The sequence below is a fragment of the Nuphar pumila genome, chromosome 12 (genome assembly GCF_984573655.1).
Source record: "Nuphar pumila chromosome 12, dmNupPumi1.hap1.1, whole genome shotgun sequence".
Taxonomy (NCBI): Eukaryota; Viridiplantae; Streptophyta; class Magnoliopsida; order Nymphaeales; family Nymphaeaceae; genus Nuphar; species Nuphar pumila.
In genome coordinates, this window is record NC_143260.1 from 953613 (window position 1) to 970011 (window position 16399).

At 36.3% G+C, this 16399-nt stretch overlaps 1 protein-coding gene across 3 annotated transcripts in view; it reads right to left on the bottom strand.

Moving 5' to 3' along the window:
• The window catches only part of LNO1 (Nuclear pore complex protein), a 96571-nt gene that overhangs the window by 58651 nt on the left and 21521 nt on the right, over positions 1 to 16399 (bottom strand). For 2 of the 3 annotated variants that reach the window (XM_089983923.1, XM_089983925.1), the window contains exons 5-6: positions 14391 to 14515; positions 7324 to 7433 (exon numbers count right to left, since the gene is read on the bottom strand). In XM_089983923.1, the coding sequence (XP_089840049.1) occupies positions 7324 to 7433; positions 14391 to 14515 (235 nt within the window). The remainder of the gene's footprint in view (positions 1 to 7323; positions 7434 to 14390; positions 14516 to 16399) is intronic. The other variant, XM_089983924.1, reaches the window with a different exon arrangement.

Here is a 16399-nt window from a genome sequence, read left to right on the forward strand (position 1 = left end):
TGCCTACGATTTTTTATATGCATGTCTACGATTTTCTACATGCATAAACCTGTGATTTTCTGAGATCTTGACTGTGTTCGCAGCATATATATATATATATATATATATATATATATATATATATATACATATATACATATATGCCTACAATCTTGATAATGCTAGCAATATATAGATATATACATATATGTCTGCGATCTTGTCAGTGATCACAGCATAACAGTACATATGTATGCAATCTTGATAATGCTAGCAATATATAGATATATACATGTATGTTTGCGATCTTGTCAGTGATTACAGCATAACAGTATATATGTCTGCAATCTTGTTTATGTTTGCAACATACATATATATATATATAACAATCTTGTTTATGTTTGCAACATATATATATATATATATATATATATATATATATATATATATATATATTGTCTGTGATCTTGTTAGTGATCTGTAACCTTGATTATGTTTTGCAGCATAGATATATACATGTATGTCTGTGATCTTGTTAGTGATAGTAGCATAGATATACACATTTGCCTGCAATCTTGATAATGTTTACAGCAGAAACATATATATATATATTTGCGATCTTGATAATGTTCACAGCTAAAATATATATAGTTGCCTGCGATCTTGACAGTGTTTACAGCAGAAGTATATATATGTCTACGTTCTGGAAAAGAAAGAAGTTCTGTTATGGACCGTTAATCAATCCGAAGATTTTTTTTTAAATGTCTTGACTTCTCTATCAATACAATAAGACTCTTATACATGGTTCAATATGCATATATTGTGCTAATGTAGGAACCATTTATGGGCCTTGGGAGGCCATGAACATATGTTGCTTAGGAAATGCTAAATTGTAATTTGCATTGCAAAGATTTGATGAAAAATTGCTTCTTAAAATAATTACACTATTGATGTGATAGGGCAAGGGCTTGAAATTGTTATTGTATGTGGATTTACGTAATTGCTCTTGTGTAAAGAACCCTGAATTGATTAAGAATGGTAAAAGAGACCAAACTGTATAATAATTTTCTTCCCTTATGTCCCTAAGAAAGGGTGGGAACCGTTGATGGCGGTCACGAGGGACTGTGAGGATACTAAATGCATTTGTTGTCCCCAAGAATCCGATGTGTGGTTCATGTTCCCGGTCGTTACAAATGATCCATGCCAACTTACTAAAACGCTGCTACTCTTCCATGATCTTCATTGACCATTCTTTTGAAAGTTTTTCACTGTTGCATGACACAAAGAGAAGACAACCCTCTAGGATGTCAAGTTATACAAATCTTGTTCTACTAACAGCATTGGGAAAGAAAGTAGTTCTAGGTTTGGAGACTGTGGCTCTTCACAACATAATTGGAACTGTAATGGATAATCAGGTATCTAGCGAACCAAAACAGACCATATGACTTCTTGCCAGGACCAACTCATAAGATATTGATACTTTGGCTAACTTGAAGTGGTCATGCAGGATTCTATTAGGATTGGGTCTTGTTGAATGGGAAAACATAGTAAACATGTGCAATGCTTGACCATGATTTCTCAAGGAACAGCAAATCAGTCAACAATGGGTTTGAAGTATTGCCACCCATATTTTGTAGGTGACCAAGTTTGAAAGCAACCAGTGAGCTCGATCAGACTACAACAAAAACAACGACGATATGCTTGGATCATTAGTGAAATGAAATGGGGATCTTCGAAACACGAGCTTTGATTAACAAGAGCAAGTGTCAAGAATGACACTAAAGCATAACCCTTAAAAAGGGTATAACTGGAAACAAAATAAAAATAAAAATGTATTCTTTATTGATATGAAAAACCAATTGCTTAAGAAGCATTGGAGTGAAATACAAGAGGGGCTGCACCCCTTTATATACACAGTTGAAAGAGGACTCAATAGAGCTGTTGGGCACAGTCCAACAGCTCTATTAAGAGCTGTTGGACTGTGTCAGTCCAACAGCTCTATTGCTAGTCAAGTCTGGACAGGACTTGACTAGCAACAGTCATTCTAGTTCAAACTGAACTAGATGACATAAAGACAAAAAATAAAAATAAAGGAAAAAAAATACAGAAAAGAAAGAAATTAAAAATGTATTTATATATATATATATATATAATAATATAATATTATTATATATACATATATGTACAGTTTTACATTTTAACACTCCCCCTCAAACTTACGGTACAATGAGCGAAAGTTTGTCTAAGAGAAAGTGAAATCGGGGAGCAACGAGAGGCTTTGTAAAGAGGTCTGCTAACTGATATTCTGAAGTGACATATGGCAGATCAATTATCCCGTGTAGATATTCCTCTCTGACGTAGTGACAATCCATTTCGATGTGTTTGGTGCGTTCGTGGAATGTTCTGTTACTGGCAATGTAGATCGCACTTTTGTTGTCACAACACATTTGTGAAGCCTTTGTTGCTTCAACTCCCATGTCAGCAAGCAGTCGTCGGAGCCAAACTACTTCCATGGTCGTGGTTGCCATGGCTCTGTATTCAGCTTCGGTGGATGAGAGAGATACCTTCTGCTGCTTTTTACACCTCCACGAGATTAATGATTCCCCTAAAAAGACACAAAAGCCAGTGGTTGAGTGTCTGTTATTGGGATCACCTCCCCAATCAGCATCAGTATATGCAATTAAATCAAGAGAAGAGGAGGAAGATAAGAAAAGTCCTCGTGAAAGAGAGGACTTGATGTATCTGATAATACGCATGACTGCTCCCATATGAACAGAAGTAGGAGCATGTTGAAATTGACTTGCTGTATGAACAGCATGTGCTATATCTGATCTGGTAATGGATAGATAGGAAAGTGCCCCGACAAGCTGTCTGTAAGGAGTAGGGTCTGCAAGAAGTTCTCCATCATCAATCTTCATTTTAACATTAACAACTTCTGGAGTGTCAACTTTCTTATCATCAGTAATACCAGACCTGAAAACAATATCAAAAGCAAATTTAGTCTGAGATAATAAATATCCTCTAGGAGAATAAGCAACTTCAATGCCTAAAAAATATCTCAACAAGCCCAAATCAGTCATTTCAAAATGAGATTTAAGAAGTGTTTTGATTGTTTCAACTCCCTGTTTATCGCTTCCGGTGATGATCATATCATCCACATAGAGAAGAAGCACAATGATCCCTGCATCAGAATTCTTAATAAACAAAGCAGTGTCAGTTAAACAGAATTGAAAACCAATATCAATCATAACACGACTAAACCTATCATACCAAGCTTTTGGTGCTTGTTTAAGTCCATAAAGAGCTTTTTCTAAGCGAAGGACTTTACCCTTAGGAATACTTAGACCAGGAGGGGGTTCCATATATACTTCTTCAACTAGCTTTCCATTTAAAAAAGCATTTTTGACATCCATTTGAAAAATAGACCATTTTTTGATAGAAGCTAAGGCAATTAAGGTTCGGACAGTAGTCATACGAGCCACCGGAGCAAAGGTTTCTTCATAATCAATCCCATATTCTTGGGCATAACCTTTGGCTACTAAACGGGCTTTATATCTTTCAAGAGTACCATCACTCTTGGTTTTAATTTTATAAACCCATCGACATCCTATAGTTTTCTTCCCTGGAGGAAGATCTTGAATATTCCATGTAGAAGCCTTTTCAAGTGCATCTAATTCAACTTTCATGGCTTCTATCCATTTGATATCATTTTTTGCTTGAAAATATGTGGATGGTTCTTCATATGAGTGAATTAATGCAATAACTGCCCTATATGTGGGTGAGAAAGACTCGTATGATACAAACTTTTCTGGAGGCCTCGAGATCCGGGATGATTGTCTAGTTGGAATGTTAGAATATTTCTCAAGTGAACATGGAGTATTAGACTCTTGTCGCCTGGAATATTGAATACTAGTATCTCTATGAACTTCTTCATTTTCAACATTAAGATCAATAATTCTTTGATCATCATCAAAGTTACAGTCAAGGTCATATTCATCAGATGTTGATGTTAGATCTAGCAAAAAGGAGTACTCAGTGACGTCTTTTAATTTTCTAAAATCAAAGAAGCTCTCCTTTTCAAGAAAGGAAACATTTCTAGACACATATAGTTTATTATTTTTGAAGTCAAAACATCTATAACCTTTCTGGTTTTCAGCATATCCTAAAAAGGCACAGGGAATCGCACGAGGGGAAAGTTTATCATTTTTGTCAGTAAATATGAAACATTTGCACCCAAATATTCTTAATCTAGAGTAGTCTGGAGAAATGTTCATAAGTTTTTCAATGGGAGTGATATTTTGTAACGAAGAAGATGGCATCCTATTAATGAGATAGGTGGCAGTTAAGGCAGCTTCTGCCCAAAATTCTTTAGGGACTTGATTTGCTATTAATAAAGTTCTAGTGGTTTCTATAATATGGCGATGTTTTCGTTCTGCCAGTCCATTTTGTTGAGGTGTATAAGGACAATATCTTTGATGTGTGATGCCATGCAATTTAAGATAATTTTGAAAATCTGTGGATAAAAACTCTCCCCCTGAATCTGTGCGAAAAATAGTAATATCATTTTGAAATTTGTTTTTAACCATATTATGAAAAGTTTGAAAGTATGAAAATACTTCAGACTTATGTTTGAGAAAGTACATCCACGTATGTCGGGAGAAATCATCGACAAAAATAACATAGTAAACAAATCCTCCTTTAGAAATTACTGGTGCAGGACCCCAAACATCCGAGTGTATTAATTCAAGTGGTCTTGAAGAGAAAAAGGTTCTGTTCTGAAATGGTAATCTTTTCATTTTGCCGAGAATACAATCTTTACAATCAAATGATTCAGAGTTACAAAATTTCCCTAGATTTGGAAAATGTTGGATTTTGGCTATATGTGGGTGACCAAGTCTCTTATGCCACAGTTCCAACTCTATTTTTTGAATATTATAACAAAAAGCTTTCTTCGGCATTTCCAAAAAATCCATGTAATAGAGTCTTCCTTCTCTATGGCCTTCCCCAATCAGCTTGCCTGACTGGCGATCCTGTACCCAACAACCATGAGAAGAAAAAGAAATATTACACCCATAATCAGAAATTTGAGATACAGATAAAAGATTTAAATTTAATTTGGGAACATGTCTAATTTCTGGAATAAAAAAATTTTTTGTTTTATAAATTTTTTCAAAATCTCCTATTCCTTCTATTTCAAGAGAAGTCCCATCAGCAGTAAAGACCTTTGACACACTTGTTTTATTTTTAACACATTTGGATAGACTTTGATTATTTGGGGTCATATGAAAAGATGCACCAGAGTCAAGAAGCCAAGAAATTTTACCTAAATCAGAAAAAGATGAGGCTGCTGCGCCGGTTGAAGCTTCAGATGAGGAAGAGGCACCTTTGATGAGAGGCTGAAGGATCTCCATTAGTTGGGCCAGGGAAACTGGTGCATCCTGATCTTTAGGCTTCGATCCAGCAATTGCAGCTCTTTTTTCTCTCAGCTCCTTAAGTTTGGGACATTGTGGCCTGTAGTGTCCCGGTTCATGACAGTGATGACAAATAACTTTCTTCTTATCATAGTCACCATTTTGTCGGTTAAAGTGAGGAGGCCTATATGATCGAACATGATTCCCTGGTCTAGACACGGCTAAAACGGAATCATCTTCAATTTTTAAAGAACCTTTCCGGAGACGATTTTCTTCCATTGTTAACTCTTCAATAGTTTCAACAATAGAAGGAATTTTTCCCCGGTGAAGTAGGGCCGATTTAGTGGTTTCAAATTCCGGCCTTAATCCAGTGATAAACTGGTAAAAATGTTCAACATCGAGTTGTTTCTGACGAAGCTCGATGTCTTCGGCACAATGCCACTTTGGTTCTAAAAGGGAAAGTTCTTCCCAAAGTTCGGACAACCCATTGTAATATTCACGAATAGTTTTGTCTCCTTGTGTCATCATTCGAACTTTTTCTTGGAGGTTGCACACGTGTGCAATATCTTTAAGGGAATACATATTCTTAAGGTATTCCCATGCCTTATCGGCATGATCAAATTTGGCAAGACTTGAGCATTTTTTAATGTCAACGCTATTGATAAGCCATGACATTATCTTCGCATGAGATATTCTCCATTCTTTCCATTTCTTCTCGTATGAGGCAATAGCCGTGATTTTCTCTTCTTCCGATAGAGGGACGTCTTTATCTCCCTCCTTTTTAGTAAGAGATAGCTTAGGTTCCGAATCGGAACCATCCACAATCCCCCATAAGCCTTTTCCCCATATATGGTGCTTCATGATTGAAGCCCATGTTACATAGTTCGTATCGCTTAGTTTCATAGGCATGATGGTGACTTTATCATTGTCATCCATCGATTACAAGGAGAGAAAGAATAGGGATAGAAGAGAAACAAGAAGGAAAATGAGAAAGAAAGAAAAAAAAACAATACAACAAGATGTGAAATCTTCTCCAATGAAGTGATAAAACACTTCTCTTCAAGTGGCGAACACTTTTGCAAACGGGCACGGAAACCGAGGCAGCTTTTCCTCAAGATTTAGTACTTCCGCGGCTCTGATACCATGAAATGAAATGGGGATCTTCGAAACACGAGCTTTGATTAACAAGAGCAAGTGTCAAGAATGACACTAAAGCATAACCCTTAAAAAGGGTATAACTGGAAACAAAATAAAAATAAAAATGTATTCTTTATTGATATGAAAAACCAATTGCTTAAGAAGCATTGGAGTGAAATACAAGAGGGGCTGCACCCCTTTATATACACAGTTGAAAGAGGACTCAATAGAGCTGTTGGGCACAGTCCAACAGCTCTATTAAGAGCTGTTGGACTGTGTCAGTCCAACAGCTCTATTGCTAGTCAAGTCTGGACAGGACTTGACTAGCAACAGTCATTCTAGTTCAAACTGAACTAGATGACATAAAGACAAAAAATAAAAATAAAGGAAAAAAAATACAGAAAAGAAAGAAATTAAAAATGTATTTATATATATATAATAATATAATATTATTATATATACATATATGTACAGTTTTACATTTTAACAATTAGGTCATGGATCATGGTTGCATCCCAAAGTACAGGACCAGTTAAGTATTTGCAGGGCATGCAGCTGTGAGAAGATAAATCATTAAGAGATTGAGTTATAATCCACGTCCACAACCCAAAGATGGTTCAACAATAGACAGCAGTTATTTGCACTTGCAGGCTTGTACATTGCCCAAAATTGACAACCATGGATAGAAAGCAATCAAGATATATAAAAGGAACAAACTATCAATCATAAAAAACAATGACATAAATATTGATGCCAACAAATCCATCCAAAGCTGTACAAGAAAAGTTTGACGTACCATAGTTCCAAATAGTTCATGAACAACAAAGGTCCACCACCAAATGGCAATGACTCACTAAAACTGAGGAAGAAGTTATCAAAGGACAGCATGAACATATCAGAGGATGCCTGCAAGGAAAAATCAAAAGGCATATTTTGACAAAATCTTAGAAATCATGTTTGTGAAGCTTAGGTACATAACAAACGACATTCAGAAGACAGCAGACAAAATCTATCTTAGATGAAATTTAAGTGCACGTTGAACCAATGTTCCTGCAAAAGCACAAAGAAAAGAATTGCTCAAGTAAAAATCAACATATGAAAATAATAACATATCCCATATTTTTCTACAAAATTCCAGGGAAATCAGTAAAACAAACATATTGAGCAATATAGATAACAAATCAAACATAAAATCAAAATGAGCAACTTGCAGAACTTGGTAAATCAGGAAACGATATAATATGATAGCTGCAGCAAGGAAGGGTCAACATCCCAACAGTTCTCTGGAAATGACCAATTCTATTGATAATATCTAGTGCTTCTGCAGAGTATGTACATCTCAAGCTTGCATATCAACATGTCTCAATGATTAGGTTCACATGTTGATTATCATTCTTGAGCAACACAAGACAGACGCATGATGGCTGGGTAGGACTTTGTGTTTCTAGGAGCCAAATAGATTGGTTTCAATATAGGATCCCAATCTGGATCCAACATAGTTTTCTCAGTCTCTGACTCAACACAGGACCAGTTTGACTATTCAGATCAGATTTAGACTTATAAAATTGGATTTTCTCGGATTCACATTTAAGCCAATGTAGATTCAGGTTTCAAATACACATCAGCTCAGATATTTTCTCCAACTTTCACATGTAACACACTTACATTTAACCACTTTTTCCAGATCTAGTATTCTATACAAATATTGCATACAGACCCACCTCCATAATTCTGAAATCTAACACCAATTCAGATCCAAATCCATTACTCCAAAGTCCAGATCCAGATCAACCACAATCCTGTCAAAGTCGGATCCATTTTCTCTCTTAGTATATCATTGTCAAGTTTCTCAGCATGTTCATGAAGGTTTCCGTTGTATGATATCCACTAGAGGATAATGGGGAACAGAATTATTCCTTCACAAAAATATAGCATGCAATATACAAATTCTCTCTGTTGATTATTACAGCAATGGTGGTGTTATTTACATTATCTTTCGATTTCTCTCATGGTTAAGAGGACAAAGATACACCCTCTCTGTTGATTATTACAGCAGTGGTGTTATTTACATTAACTTTTGATCTATTTCATGGTTAAGAGGACAACAATTTTAGACCAAGTAAAAATTTCGCTTTTGGTGTCAATGAATCTGTTCTTAATTTTAGCACCTACAACTATTTTTCCTCAGCCGCATCCTTGCAGAAGATAGAAATGATCAGGATTAGCGGATGCGCCCATAGATATGGGGAAGTGTGCTTCCCTTTAATCGGAAACTTGCATCCCATTAAAGGAGCGAGTTACCTTTATTTTAAGGTCGGTGGACAGTTTTAGCCTTTTCTTAAACTGTTTTTACCAGAAAAAAATTAAAGAAACCATTTTTCTAATGAGGGCCAAATGGTCATTTTTGAAAAAATCGTAAGAAAAATCCAAATCGATAGGGTTTTTGTTTCACACTTTCACTTTCACAACTCAATCTCTCTCTCTGATCGCCAGTGCTCTACCGACCTCAGGTGATGGGTGTCTTCAAGTACGTATATCCTCTCTCGCTCTATCTCTATGACTCTCCATGTTCCTCTCTCCCGCTCATTGTCTCTCACTATCGCTCTCTTTGTCTCTGTCTCTCTTCTCTCGCTCTTTATGTCTCTCGAACTCTCATTCGCTCTCTCTGTCTCTCCATCTCTCTTCTCTCGCTCTCTCCATCTCTCTGTCTCTAGAACCGTCTCCATCGCTCGCTCGCTGTCTCTCACACTCTCTCACTCTCACCTTCACATTCTGACATCTTTGATAGGATTGAGATAAGGCTTTCATAGAGCTTGAATTTAGGAGCCCAGCTCCAGCAAATCCAGGATCATGGAGAACAGAGTTTTATTCAATTTTTTTATGAATTTTTTAATATTTTTGGGGGTATAAAAAGTTTCTTGTTTAGATTTGAGATTTATTATGGTTTTCATTAGATTGGTTCTTTTTAAAGGTAATGAACGCATGTATTAGGGTCTCTCGCTATCTCACTCTCTCTGTCTCTCCATCTCTCTTCTCTCGCTCTCTCTGTCCCTCGAACTCTCACTCTCGCTCAGGTTTTTGTTATTGGTTTCACCATTGGGGTTTTGAAATGAGTTTGTGACTTGGGTATTTGTTTCTCCTCTATTTTTTTGTGTGTTTCATGCAGAACAGAGGGTGATGATCTAGTATGACTTTCAATAAGTTGGTCACATTCTATGTATTGTATTATGGATCTTTTTTATGTATTATTTATTAAATGGTTGCAACATGAATATGAATTTTACTTGATATATTATTTATTAAATGCTTGCAACAAAGGTATTTGTTAAATGGCTCTACTGAGTATATATGATTCAGTTTTTAGATACTCATGTTTTATTTTGTCAAAGATAACATAAATCTTATATTTTGGTAAATTAGAAAAAATATAATTACATTTTTTGCTTCCTTTTCGATTCTTATTTGCTTCCCTTTCGCTTTCCACTCGAATCCTAGGTCCATTTTCATCCCCCCTTCGAATCCTGATTCGCTTCTGAGATGATTCCCGGTTCGCGTCTAAGTCATCCTGCGCTTCCCGCTTCCTAAAATTTTAGAAGTGCCTCGCTTCCTGCTTCCCGGATCGCTTTCCGCTCCCACTTCCTCGATTGACAACTGCGAAAATGATACAAGAAACAGTTTTTTTTCTTTGGGGTGGAGGGGACATAAAAGAGATAATGAAAATAAAGAAGACCCCAAAGAAAAGGAATGGCTGAGTGAAAGAAGAAACAAAGGGTGTGTTTAGTTAATTACAGAAACAGGGGAAAAGAGAGCCTTACATCCTTTTCCTAGGCTCCTCCTCCCTTTCCTTGTGTGGCCTATTAAACATAATTGCTCCGCACTTCTGTCAAAAATTGGATGGTCCTTCAAGGGAACTCCGCACTATCATAGGCACGGGTGGTGACAAAGATTCCTTGTTGACAAGAACCCTAACGCTCCACTTTCTCAAGAATGGAGATGTTTCCTTATTTGGTCTATTCTATATTCGTAAATTGGTAGGAGATACAAATACAACCGAGGGTTTATTTGGATGCACCCACCTGTTCAAAAAAGTAGGTAGGTTCAGAAATTGCATTATTAAGAACATGATTTCCCAACTTATCCAAATACTCCAAAGAAGTGAATTTCAGACTCTCTCCCTCCCTTCCATGAACTTAGTTATATTGTGTCCCCTTCATGGCCTCTTCTCATTTTCCCAATTCTTACTTTCAAATTATGAAATGTTTCACCTAGTACAGTTTCAAATTCGCAATAACTTTTCTAGAAAGGAAGAATATCTTCATTGTTAGAGGACTACTTATGGCAATGTTGCAAAAGGCATAGCATATTGTATGATACGATACATTGCATCTTTGTATCAGGCCCTGAATCAATACGATTTAGACTCTCAAATCATTTTAAAAAAGAAGACAAATAAAACTTATTGGGTTGTATCAACCCGTATAGTACGATATAGGTCTGCATTCCACAGTATTATATATGACCATCGGGATTTTAAAGTTTCAGGTGGCCAAAAAGATGGTGTCCAGCCACCTTTTTTTTGTGTGGCGTGTTCTCAGGCAAAAACGATTGCTTTTTTGGATACTTCAAGGGTAAAGCTCCCCCCCCCCAATCCCCATCACACATTGGCTGGCCTTCGGTTGGTAAAACCCTTGAGGTCTCCCCTCCCCGCCGAGAAGTACAGCAGCTTTGAACTTGCAGCAGGGGACACAACATGTGGGCTATGTCACATGGGTGTGGGTGTGGGTGTGGCTGCGACACGGGCGCGGCTGAATTTCAAAAATATATATATATATATTTTATATTTAAAAAAATATATCTACACAGTCTGGTAAAGACTGTGGTCTGCATAGTCTGGTAAAGATCGTGCTCAGCACAGTTAACAAAAATATATCTACACAGTCTGGTAAAGACAGTGCTCTGTACAGTCTTTCTCTATAAAGACAGAAGTATATAAAAAATATATATATAATATATTTTTTTTAGTTTTTATACATTTTTTGTCCTAAAAATGCACAAAAATAGACTCGGTCAATATTGACCGAGTCCAAAACAAGGACGGACTCAGCCTTGACTCGTTGACCGAGTCTGACTCGACATTGACCGAGTCTGACTCGGCGTTGATCGAGTCTGGGCCTTGTCTGAAGCCGCACCTGTGTAAGGGCGTGTCGACTCGAGTGTGGCGCCTCCTTAGCCGAGTCCGTGTGACATAGCCTGTGGGTTTCGAATTTGTGATGTTCTGTCAACTTGATGATATTCACAAGTCACCCCTACCAAATGAGCAGAGCAGGGTTGTTCCGACCCTAATTTCACACCAAAAACTCGAAAACCTTTCTCAAATATTTTTTTTATCAAACCATAATAAAAACTTAAAAAGTTGCCAAAATCAAGCCATAAAAGTTGTTTCTTGAGAGGTCTACCCCATCCACCTCTAAGAAGTTTTTCTTATAAGCCTTATAAGTTTGATTTTGTGAGAAATATATCTTCATTTTCCCCTGTAAAGTTACATCCATGCCACAAGAGGCAAAATATATGTTTGTAAAGGGATAAGAGAGTTGTAAAGTTCAAAACCGTGAGGTAAAAGGCCTAATACATAGCGAAGAAGTGTGCTAAATGATACTCTAATGTAACATATGGCAGATCAATGGTTCCATGTAGATATTCTTCTCTGATGTAGTGACAGTTCATTTCAATATGTTTGGTGCGTTTATGAAATGTTTGGTTGCATGCAATGTAGATCGCACTCGTGTTGTCACGAAGCTTGTGTTGCTTCAACTTTCATGTCGGCAAGCAGACGTCTAAGTCAAACTACTTCCATGGTCGTGGTTGCCATGACTCAGTATTCAACTTTTATGGACGAGAAAGAAACCTTCTGTTGTTTTTTGCATCTCCACAAGATTAACGATTCACCAAGAAGACACAAAAATCAGTAGTTGAGTGTTTGTTATTGAGATCACCTCCCCAATCAGCATCAGTATATAAAATTAGATCTAGTGAGGAGGTAGAAGACAAGAAAATTCCTCGTGAAAGAGAAGGCTCAATATATCTAATAATACGCAGAACGGATCCCATGTGGACAGTGGTGGGAGCATGTTGGAACTGGTTGGCTGTGTGTACAGCGTATGCTATGTCTGGTCTGATAATAGAAAGATAGCAAAGTGGTCTGATAATAGAAAGATAGCAAAGTGCTCTGATAAGTTGTATGTAAGGAGTAGGATCTTCAAGAGGTTCTCCATCATCAATTCTCATCTTAATGTTAGACAACTTCTGAGGTGTCCATTTTCTTATCATTTGTAATTTCAGACTTATAAACAATATCAAAAGCAAACTTAGATTGAGACATTAAATACCCACGAGGGGAATAAGCAACTTCAATTCCTAAAAAATATCTTAATAAACCTAAATCAATCATTTCAAAATGAGTTTTAAGAAGTTTTTTTATGTTTTCAACTCCTAGTTTATAGCCTCTTGTGATGATCATGTCATCCACATAGAGAAGAAGCACTATAATCTCTGCATCAGAACTCTTAATAAACAAAGCGGTATCAGTCAAACAGGATTGAAAACCAATATTAAGCATAACCTGACTAAACCTATCATATCAAGCTTTTGGTGCTTAGTTAAGACCATAAAGAGTTTTTTCTAAACGAAGAGCTTCACCCTTGGGAATCCCACAATGCAAAAGGCTCTGGACCAGAAAAGAACATCAGTACAGCAGCAACAATAACACGGAAAGCTACTCATGTGGATCTTCATCCTCTCATCTTGGGTCTATCTCAAATCTCGAGTTACGAAAAGGCATACATGGTTTTTTTCATTGCTGTGCTGGGAAATTGTATTTGCAAGATGAACTATGTCATAATGGCCTAGATTCAACAGCAATTATACTTTGTAGCATAATGCTGGATTTCCTCTTGCAATCGTATTTTTGGACAAGGATTCTATCATACTGGTATGTGTGGTTTACTTTATCATACTTCAGTTTTTAAGTATCAAAAACATTTAGCTCCTCTAATATTTTTGACACAGCAGAACTGATTAATATTCAAGAATGTGTTTTTCCCCATAGTCACAAATGCCAGTCCTCAGGTTTTTCCCAGCAAGATGAAATCTCATGACAATTTTAAAAATTTGGTTTGGGAAAATATTGAGAAAATATTTTAAAATATTAGAAAATAAAATGAATGAACACAAAAAAACATTAAAAATTATATAAAAACAATTAGGAGAACGCCACCATATATTTGAAATATAAAAAATCTCCTGATACTATCAAGATTTTTATGGCTTGTGAATCCTGAGATAATATCTGAAGAATGTCAAAAGTATTTTGAGACTATGGCAGCATGGCTTTTGGAAGCACCCTCTCATTCAACTTCTAACATGAATTTTGGGATATGAGAGCTGTCCCAATGAGCATCCTCAGCGAGGCAAACAACCAATGCACAGGACCTTTCCGAGTGACCGATTCCTTTAGTTTTCTGGTTCTAAAAGAACAAAACAAGGCAAATATCCAATTGTCTGAATGACCAATTCTTTTCATTCTATGGTTTTAAAAAGAAGAAAACAAGGGCAAACATGCAAGACAAAATATCTAAACAAATATGTTAGGACTGATCAAACTCAAATATCAAAAAAGAGCTGTGCAAATCCAATTAACAGCACAGCCCTTATTTGAAAGCATGGAAAAGTGCACAGGTCACCGATACGCAAGTTAAACACAAAATCTGAAATCATGAGTAAAGATAGTTTGATCAGTTCTAACATATTGGTAAGTTAATAGAAAAGCAACAATTATTGGTAAAAATAGTTTCTTTGTCACATAACCTCACAAATATCATGATCCTTGTTGGTGATCACTCGGATTAGATAATCACCACCTATCCCATCTTCAGCTGATTGAGTACATCCTATTACAATGCTGTCATAGCGCACCCACTTGATGGAATCCACTGACACAATTTGCAAGGAAGTTCTTAGATGAAAAAATAGTTGCAATTTTGAACATCATCTAACAAAAGAAGTTATGTTTGCAAAACAGCATGTACTAAAACGGTAAGACATTACATGAGATGTGAAAGCTATATTTTGCAAAATAGCATGTACTAAAACAGTAAGAGATTACACGAGACGTGAGATCATGGCCCTAGTTTAGATTGACATTTACACTGACACATGGAAAAGCTAAAAGCTCTCTCATAGACTGCTTGTAATCTTTACTATTTTTGTGAACAAGGTACACATTCCACAAGGTAACGTTGAAAATAAAAACATATTGTCAAACAAGCAGATCCAAGTCAGTCACAGTTTGCTAGTTCAACAGTCCTATTTTTGTTTTGTTTTCAGTTTTCCAGCCAGGGCATTTAAATATTTGTTAAAACTCTGACTTCGTTGTTCAATTTATTATCCTTACATAGAGAGACTAATTACATAATGTCAATTCTTACCTATAGCTCTCTCTTTAATTATAGACTCTCAATTCCCTATTATAGTTCTACAGATTCCTATAACTCTTAATTCTTTTACTACAAGACTCAATGTACTGTGCAGTGGAGTATTTAGGGGGTTGTGTGAAGTCTCATTGGCATATGCTTCAGTTTGGCTTCAATATTTAGCTCTCATCTTGCAGTTTTGGGTGGATGAGGACTAAAGGAACTCAAATAGCAAACTAACAATATTAAAAGCAATCTGCTTTAACCATATCGGCATCATGCAGAATAAATGTGAAGCTAATTCAAAACCACTTAATATCTCTATTATGATGAAAGTTTTAATTCATTTATGTAATGAATTAACTTTTAAGTTAGAAAACCTTTATAGGCCTTGCAAAACTTAAATCTGATTCAGTTTTAGTTGCATTCAAAATTGGACAAGATTTAGCTCGACCAAGTTCTTAAATACAGCAATTTTCCAAATAATGAAAGTAACAGCACTGCCACATGGATATAGCTTTTGTAGATATTCACAAACAGCACACGGGTGATATGGTCGGCAAGTAATTAATGGAGTATCAGTGCAAACATATACAAACAGACAATTTATCTTATTCAAAAATAGAACTAGTCAATGCATATATCAATGCTTCTTAACCTCTCATTCTGAAACTAATTTAGTAAATTAAAAAATGGATGTGCATATTGCAATTTCTTAATTCTTAAAGCAATAACATTGGCACGGGCTTAATGGTTATTTGAACACAGGCTGGGTAATTTGCTTCTTATTGACAATCAGGCCCACGGTTGTTTTGAGTTTCAGGTGGAAGATGGGTATCTCAAAAAAGTAATGAAGCAAGACAGAATTCCTAGGCCTACACAAAATTAATCAAAGAGCACCTAACTCAAGGATAAAAATTGTCCTTTCATGTTGTGCCTGATTAATCTGTTTTCATAGTTAAAAGGTTTGTGCAGACATATTAACTCATATAATTTCTTAAACTCCAATAGCATTGATCACTGAGCAGAGATACACAAAGACTTGAACATGGACCAGTTCTGCTCCTAACCTAAAGCCTGTTCAGATCAGACATCCAACAAAGGCTTAACCCATTTATTTGTAAATGTTAGGAGGTAAAGATGGATATTTTACACTATTAAAACTGGTGTGGTTACTGGTTCATAACCAGTTGGATGTGGACCCAATAAGCCAGACCCAGAAATCCTAAATGTGGATGTAGAGCATAAACCCAATGTAGCAAAGGTGTGTGAAGGTTGGACCCTGCTGATATTGGTCTAGGTCGACCTCCATCTGAGCTGTCCACAGCCCTATCTGCTATAGGTTCATCATGTTTCATGTGGAAATTAACATCTCAGACAACATGAGCAAGATGTAATTACTTG